Consider the following 8,548-nt stretch of genomic DNA (forward strand, 5'->3'; position numbering starts at 1 on the left):
AGTTTCCCTGCAAAAGGCGAGTGGCCCATCCAATGACCAGTACGGCCCATGTTTTACATCATATCGCCATTCCTGCAGATGAAGATGACTGAAAGTCTGAGACCAATATTAACATAATCCATGCCTCTTATGTCAGCAATGCCAAACATATTTTTGGACTAGTTTTCTTAACTTTAACTCTAGCATGTCTCTTGTATTGTGCTCCTTCATCTTCCTTGGTAAATTACAAATTACAGAGGAAAAAGTCATGGCAGTAACATGAGATAATTATGCTTGGTCACAGCCAATCAGTACACAACTCCTCTTTCCAAAAGGAAGCAAGAGCAGATTTTTTTAGTTTTCGGTCTTAGCAGATGAAAATCAATTCTCTTTATGCCGGAAGCATCTTTTATGGACGAATTTTTTTTTTTATACAAGTCCAAAGAGTCTAGTACATGTCAAACTTGCAACTTAGTAATATACATTCAAACAAATGGAGAAGAATCATCAGTCTAACGCCGATCCGAGGCAGTTCTTCTATCTTATATCTTGTGCTGTTGTCGAATTGAAAGAGACCAAGGGTGATGATGATAAAAACGATAATGAGAAAATGACACCAAATTTATCTCATGTGGGAAGTGTTAAAGATTTTTCCATTATATAAACCCACGTTTTCCCCTGTAATGAACATGCGATCCCAAATAATACTGACCGCGCCATGGATGCTTTGCACTATCTCCTTGTGTTAGTCTCCCTCCTTCTCATTCTCTACCAACTCACTGTTCCTAAAAGAATTGAACGTAAAAACGTATTGCCTAGGCCTCCTAGTCTTCCTATAATAGGTCATTTCCTCTTCATAAAAATGCTATTAAAATTGCCCCTGCATGAAGTTCTTAATAAACTCTGCAACAAGTATGGTCCTTTATTTCTTCTTCACTTAGGTAAACGCCGGACACTGGTACTCTCCGCTCGTTCAGACATTGAAGAATGCTTCTCAAAAAATGATATCATCTTTAGCAACCGTCCACTCTTGCCCTCAAGAAAGGTTGTAGAGTACAACTTCACTACCCTTGGAGCTCCATATGGCAATCATTGGCGCAATCTCAGACGTTTCTTTGCCGTTGAAGTACTCTCACCAAAGCGTCTCCAACTGTCTTCAACCATTCGCACTGAAGAAATAAGATTTATGATCAAATATTTGTTCCAAACATCTTTTCAAGGATTTGTGAAAGTAGAATTGAATTCGTTTCTTTACATGTTGGATTTTAATATAATAATGAAGATGGTTGCAGGTACTAGGTGCTTCGAAGAAAATGAAATAGACACGGACAGAGGCAAAGACAAATTAGATGATCTTAAGCAGTCGTTTAGTCCTGTTGAGCCATTGGCCTTGGGTGACTACTTTCCGTTTCTGAGGTGGTTGACTTGCTATGGAGCGGAGAAGAAAATCCTAAACAAGTTTAAAAAGAGAGATGCTTTTTTGCAGGCTATGCTTGATGCACGTCAAAATCTTGATAAAACTCCTTCAGTTAGTGGTGGCGGTAGCGAGATTGATCAAACCATCATTGATGTTATGCTGAAGCTAAAGGAATTTGAACCTGAATTCTACAACGATGATGTGATGAAAGGAAATATGATGGTTATGCCCAAAACTATTATAAATAAACACAATTAGTATCTGAAAATATGGAAAGTAAGAAAGATCCTTATTAGCTTTAATTTGCTACAATATAGAAATTCCTTGAACTATTTAATGGTGGTAGTTACTGGTGCTTTAGGCAATGCTAATGGCGGGCACACACACCACGGTGATTACAATGCAAGCAGCTATTTCACGGCTTATATCACATCCAGAGATCTTGAAAAAAGCAAGGGACGAGATTGACAACGTGGTTGGACAATCCAGATTATTAAATGATGAGGATCTTCCTAATCTTACGTACCTTCATTGCATTATTAATGAAACACTCAGACTTGATGTATCAGTTTTACCTCCACGTGAATCGTCGGAGGATTGCACAATTGGAGGTTACCACATCCCGCGTGGCACACAGTTAATGGTAAATGTATTGACCTTACACAGGGACCCCGAATTGTGGACAGAGCCCAATAGCTTCATGCCCGAGCGTTTCCTACAGAATGAAAAAGGAGGAGGGTTTAAATTCGTCCCATTTGGTATTGGTAGAAGGATATGCCCTGGCTCAACATTAGCCATAAGACTAATGACTTTATCACTGGGGACCTTGATACAGTGCTTTGAGTGGGAAGAGGCTGAGACCGAGGACAAGAGCCAAGGTGTGGCAAAACACAAGTTGAACAAGCGAAAAAAGTGTGTGAAGATGATATTTCGACCTCGTGAAGCACTTACTCAAGTACTTGCTCAGCTTTGAATTGACCTGTAACTTGTCCTTTGGATTTCTTTTTTAACGTTTAATTCAAGGTAGTTGTAAACAGAAGCAAATGCATTAACACCACCACGCTTCATTTTACCCAATGCCCCATATCACAATACATATTCAAACTCGGTAGGTGTTCACATTATGCTCAATGTCATACTCATCCGTTTCCTTTTTCTAGTTTGATAAACATGTCGATTTTGAGGTAGCAATCATTTGCATCAAAGTATTATGAGTCACAGAATTTGGCTCACATTTCAACTCCCTTCATCTTAAGCATATATCGGATTCATATCCCGTACCTTTGCAATTCATCTGAATATGGTATTGAAAGTAGATGGATTGGGGCTACACCCTTTCTAACCATCATATTAAGAACCTTAATAGCATCGTAAAGATTATCATCCTTAAGTTAAGCAAACATATTAAGACTAATCCCAGACATTTTCATTTCTCCAAATACACATTAAGCAAACACGTTAAGCAACCTGTACGAATGTTTTTCCAATGCATTCGAATTTACAGCTAAATTGAGGCAGACGATCGGTACTGCAATGACATGCAGAAGATCGTTACTTGATTAGTGAAGGTTTAGAAAGATTGAAAAAGGTCTGAATGGAGTGCTTGCCAAGCAGGTTCACCCTTAGAAACTGAATTTGAAATGTCGAAAGGACACGAAACTAACGGGATATGGAGATAAATGAGAATAAGCTACAAAGGATTATGAATGTGTTTATTGTTGTGATGTATAAATATAAAATTGTATGCACTCTGCTAATTAACTCTCCTGATACTTGGTTCTGTTATGATGGCTTTCGTAACTGCAGATATTTGATCGGAAATATCCTTGCTACTCTTCATTAAGTTATGGATGAATGAGTTCAAATTCCATAAGATATCTAAGAGAATAAAATTAAACTGGCCTGAACTTTCAAAATTTGGGATAGGAAAAGGACCAGCTTAAAGTATTAACCTTCCCTTTAAACTCTTCTGGAGGGCGGTAACCTATACAAGTGGCTGCCTATATGACCAAGATAATGGACGGTTTTGTGACGTGTTATAGCATGCTAAAGAATCTTGTGTGAGAATTGTGAGTATAATGTAAATAATTGTATAGAATTTTTATGCTGGCACAAGTGAAAAAGGTCAACAGAAAGATTTAAGCTGCCACAGAATTTAAATGCCAGAATCAAGTTGTATTACTGATGGCTTCAATTAACACAATGAAGAGAAATGTAAATGTAACGAATTACAAGTATTATCAATCACTGTATGTAATGCTACCAGCCACTTAACCAAAAAGATTGTATCCATGTACTTAATCCGCGATGAGAATAAACTTTCATGTAATATCTAATAACCTAAGCCCACAATGTGATCTATGATTGCAAGAGGTCGAGACTCTACATCTCTTCGTTTCCCATATTGATGGCATAGTGTCCTATATTCCTACCCTGAAAAAAGAGCAGAAAAGGGTCATTAAACTTAGCAAAATTTGAAATAGTATATAAAATTGTTGATGCCATAAAAGCGACCAGCAGATAACACCACATAATGTCCACCAGTCCACTAAAGTCACAACCCATCTGTAGGGCATAATTAACTCTCAGCTTCCACAAATCCAGAATAAGAAAATCTCTGTTTACATTGACCAGATTACCTAGACGGTGAAGTAGACTGTGTATCACCTACGCAAGTAGCAAGTTAAGGGTGGCTTAAGTACCACCCACCAGATTACCTAGACGGTGAAGTAGACTGTGTATCACCCATGCAAGTAGCAAGTTAAGGGTGGCTTAAGTACCACCCAAACTCTCTAATCAATTAATATCCTAAATGATACAGTTTAGAACACACAATAACACAGCTAGCGTTATCTTTCATACCAAGACAATAAAAGAACCCAGTAGAGAATATTCTTGCAAGCATGGTTAAACACCACCATGACAAACGACCATATACAATGCATGCATAGTAAGAGAGGAAGCAAAATAATTAATTGGGAATAAATCTACCTCAGAAAGCATTCGCTGCTTGTTCAGTAACTGTGTCCTTGCTTTGTTGACTACTGAATTTGGTGACCTAAACATCCTCTGCAAGTAAGAGGCAAATCAATAATCCTCATTGGAAGCAGTGTATCATCAATAATAAAAATGGTTCCTGCATTTATCTGATCAGGTTTCTAAACTACTCATCACAGTTAACTATCTGAAGAGGCCAACTATTTTACTAATAAATTGATTTGAAGTATCAAGTTAAAATAAAAATAAAAAAGTGAGATTTTGAAATTTAGACATGGTTCAGGAAAGCGAGCATCAGATAAATAAAAAACGAATTACCCAAGAGACTGCATAGCTACAACATAATTCACACAGAAACAAGTAAAGGACAACAAAACAAATGAGAAAAGAAGAATAAACACACCTTTTCACTACTAGATATATGGTGCTCAGTGCTCGGAAGATACTTCTGCTTAGGAGTGAATCCAAGGACTTCATGAAGAAATTCATTTTCCTGTTTGTTCAATATATTTTTTTATCAAAAATCTACTATAGCCAAAAGAATCAGAGACATCAACAACACACAGAAATTGAATAAGCCAATACTTGGTTAAGAAAACCAACCTGCATGTGCTTAACAAAGCCACCCCCAAGAAAGTGCTTTAAAAAGTTTAACTGTTAAAAAACTGAAATCAGAGAGACTGCAAAATTTGCTAGCATCCATGACAAGATCACTTAAAAAATAAAGGTACCGACAAAGGGAAAAGAAAGAAGAAAAACCTGTATCAGTTGAGACCAGGTTGATGTCTTAAGTGATTCACCACCAATCTTCGTTGAGGTTTCAGGACAATATCCATCCTAAAATTATGAAAGTAAGATCACGAAGGAAGCCCAGCAAAAATCGCACTTACATAGTCCATACTAGTTAAATAATTGAAAAGGAATCAATATGGGAAGGAAAAAAGGTGTACCATAAGAAACTCTAAAATATCCTTGAACAAGTTCCGCTGGTTGTTAAGATCTTTCTTTGCAGAACCTTTACCGCCTGCTTCCATAGAAAGGTTTCTGACCTGATTGAGGATTTTTCCTTTCAATCCTTGTAAAGGAGTATATCCTTCCCCAGAACCATCACTAGAGCCATTAGCTTCAGCAGAGAACTTCTCCAGACTCCCAATCTCAAAAATTAATGCCAGTGCTTCACCAGCAGCAATGCGGACAGATCGGTCATTTTTGTCAAGCAGGCTAGAAAAATATGAAATGAACCTGCATGATTTACAAAAAAACCATAAGAAAACTTTTTTTTTTTTAAAACAAACTTTCAGCCACAAAGATTCAACTTTTGAGGCTATGGTTTCTATGCATTCATTCATGTTCCACATCCTGAAAAGTCAATCTACCCATTTTTGTGACACTTATACACCAATGAGAGAGAAGAATAACTTAGAACAAGGGTTTACTCACTGCTGCCAGTGTTTAGGATCAAGTCTCCAGCCATCCAATGTTGCAAGAAGAAATGACCAAGCAGACACCATTGCTGTTATAACAGTTGCCGAAGGTTTGACTGCAACAACCTATGAATGGAATAGCAGAGTTAATAAGTACATGAAATTAACAAAATAATAAATCATAATTTTAAATATACTAGCTCAAAACAACAATAGTTAAAGGAGATCTCTAATACATGACTGACATTAGAAATTCATATGTAAATTATGCCATCAAACTACACACAGCAAGCACAGATAAGTACATTAGAACCCAGCTTTGGATGAACAAGTTGCCACATAATTTCCATTGATCTTTCTGTTTCCTCTGGATCATTTCCACCAACAAACGTTATGATAGCCAAACACTCCAGCAGCTACAATCACAGACCACATTATGCATAAGAAGTGCTGCTGATAATCATCATGAATAAAACACGTGAAAGTAATGACAACTAAAAGTTGGCAAGCAACTGAATTCCAAACCTACTGAAATGTTAAATATCACACATACCGCTGCTGTCTTCGAGGATTCAGACCCTGCCTTTAGAGCCTGTGAAATAGGAGTGACTGATTCGTCCAATATTTCCCGAGCATTGTCCCCAAAGCCAACAGTTAAAGCTAACAAGCCTGCAAAATAAACAATCATTCCATCAAACATTGAATTAATACAGGGAAAACATGGGAAAAAAGGTCAACAAGAGGGATCAAAGGCTAACCAATGGCATGAGATGCCAAAGCTATCTCCCTGCTAGAGCCCCGTTTCATGGAACCCAGGCACTGATGCAGTAAGGTAGCAAATCTAAACAAACCACAACAAAATATGAGAACGGAAACGAATGTCTATATCAACATAAATTGTCTGATAAATCATAATTTATTAAACTAATACACTCGGAAAAGAAATAGAGACGTATTAAATGCTTAAACCACATTACTCACTTTTTAATAAACAAGGTTTATAAGAAATTTGAGTTTTTCTACTTCTAATAAATGGCACTGACTACTTACTTCTTTTCAACAAACTGATGCTGCAAGTTGCTATTGAAAGCCTCAATAATGGAGGCCAAAGCTTTCTCTCTTGTGGAGCCCCTTCATCCATAAAAAATAAAAACGACGAAACAACTTTAAATTCGGCAAAATACAAGATCACTCTTCAACCACTTACAAATCAAAAGATGCAATAACTGTAATCATAGGCTAACTAAAACCATGATAATTATTTTGATTTAGGGAAGAAATTGCTCGCAAGAACAACATACAAAAACCAAAAGAGTGAATTGATTCAACATACCTTTTTTCGTATAAAGCATCCAAAGCTTCATCCAACAAACTATCCTTCTCAAGCTGAACTTCTTCAGTGCCGGACACCGACATAAGATCAGACCTCATCGTTGACGTCGAACTCACACTACTATTATCATCGTCGCTATCTAACATCGCTGCATTTTTACGTTGTGAATTACCTGCAAAATTATCACAATTAACATAATTCACCTCAAAAAAACCCAAAAACATTTCTCCAGTTTTGAGAAAATCAATTAATTAATTATAAACAAGATTTAATCATGTAATTAGAAAACATCGATCGAAAAGAAACCCTAATTTCACCTAAAAGTTATCGAAATAATTTCAAATTAAAAAAAAAAAATACAGAATAAAAAGACTTACGCTTTCCCATGGTGGCGGCTGCTTAGTCCTTCGTTAGTTTTATTGTCAAAAAAAGTTACAACGTTGACTGATGAACTGAGAATTACAAAAATTCGAAAACAATACAGAACCAAGACTAATCGTAATCGAAGAACACAACAAAAGTGAGACGAAGGACGATGCAGCCATTAAAATGTTGAAGGATTTACTGAACCAAAGAAAGGAAGGCGTTATGAAAAAATAGGCAGGCTTAAAAATATAAGATCACAGCCTTCAGAGGAGAGGTTGAGGGATAAAAGAATTTCATATTGAGCGGTATGGAATATTCGGGGGAGGTGTGGAAACGTACAGAAAAGTAATTGTGTGGTTCTTACGTGGAGGCTTTGAGTCCGTGGTTACTGGGTAAGATTTGGCAACGTAAGATTTAATGGAGTGTGATAGGCGCCACGAGGCGTGGAAATAAAGGAGCACGTGGACAAGTGTAACTTCGCTGGAATTTTTGGAGAGATGTAGAAATGGAGAGGCGTGAAGCAGATTAAATTTAAGACTGGCCGTTGAATGATAAATTGAAAAGAACACGTTTGACAAAACTTTTGATATGACCTGGAAAGTTTCAGTAAATTCGAGTTTATTCGCCTACTAACAGAATTCATATCCTAGTTAATTTATTCTAAATTATTGCGTAATCATCTTTAATTTCTTGCTCAATAATATAAGTAAAAACAATTCTCTCTTTTTAAGCCAACTCGATGAGTTTTAAATGACACACGGATTTTTTTGCAAATAATACGGGCTAAGTCAGTCGAAACATATCAATATCCTTTTATTTTATGAGTTATTAAATGAACAATTGAAAACCATATATGATTGGTCGTAGAAAAAGTAATTCAGGCACAAAACTGCCTTAAATTGTGGAATTGACTTGTGACTAGGGAGTGAGTGGATACCCAGAGTTTATTGGACTGCCAATACGTGACAAAACCCGAACAAGTATTTCAATTTTAGATATGTGTTAAATTTTTAGCCAACACATTGATACCAA

The 8,548-nt window shown here is 36.7% G+C and overlaps 2 protein-coding genes across 2 annotated transcripts; one reads left to right on the forward strand and one right to left on the reverse strand.

Moving 5' to 3' along the window:
* Positions 1-441: 441 nt before the first annotated feature.
* Positions 442-2,590, forward strand: LOC116129060 (cytochrome P450 81Q32-like). The gene is made up of 2 exons (XM_031414809.1): positions 442-1,618; positions 1,758-2,590. The coding sequence occupies exons 1-2, from the start codon at positions 698-700 to the stop codon at positions 2,367-2,369; spliced, it is 1,533 nt and encodes a 510-aa protein (XP_031270669.1). The 5' UTR covers positions 442-697; the 3' UTR covers positions 2,370-2,590.
* Positions 2,591-3,547: 957 nt separating this feature from the next.
* LOC116129057 (interferon-related developmental regulator 1) lies at positions 3,548-7,853 on the reverse strand. The gene is made up of 13 exons (XM_031414806.1): positions 7,528-7,853; positions 7,151-7,322; positions 6,868-6,948; positions 6,576-6,658; positions 6,371-6,486; positions 6,123-6,233; positions 5,834-5,943; positions 5,344-5,635; positions 5,153-5,230; positions 4,997-5,047; positions 4,797-4,886; positions 4,388-4,465; positions 3,548-3,829 (listed from the first exon to the last, which is right to left on the reverse strand). Exons 1-13 carry the CDS (start codon positions 7,535-7,537, stop codon positions 3,779-3,781), a joined length of 1,323 nt encoding a protein of 440 aa, XP_031270666.1. The 5' UTR covers positions 7,538-7,853; the 3' UTR covers positions 3,548-3,778.
* Positions 7,854-8,548: the final 695 nt, after the last annotated feature.

The sequence above is a fragment of the Pistacia vera genome, unplaced genomic scaffold (assembly GCF_008641045.1).
Source record: "Pistacia vera cultivar Batoury unplaced genomic scaffold, PisVer_v2 Contig206, whole genome shotgun sequence".
Taxonomy (NCBI): Eukaryota; Viridiplantae; Streptophyta; class Magnoliopsida; order Sapindales; family Anacardiaceae; genus Pistacia; species Pistacia vera.

Excerpts from the sequence above, each read along its gene's own strand:
- LOC116129060 (XM_031414809.1), top strand. The coding sequence starts at position 698 with ATGGATGCTTTGCACTATCTCCTTGTGTTAGTCTCCCTCCTTCTCATT. Across the intron at positions 1,619-1,757 it reads TGATGAAAGGAAATATGATG|GCAATGCTAATGGCGGGCAC; the intron begins GTTATGCCCAAA and ends CTGGTGCTTTAG.
- LOC116129057 (XM_031414806.1), bottom strand. Across the intron at positions 6,234-6,370 it reads AATCCTCGAAGACAGCAGCG|CTGCTGGAGTGTTTGGCTAT; the intron begins GTATGTGTGATA and ends CTGTGATTGTAG. Across the intron at positions 5,636-5,833 it reads GATCCTAAACACTGGCAGCA|GTTCATTTCATATTTTTCTA; the intron begins GTGAGTAAACCC and ends TAAATCATGCAG.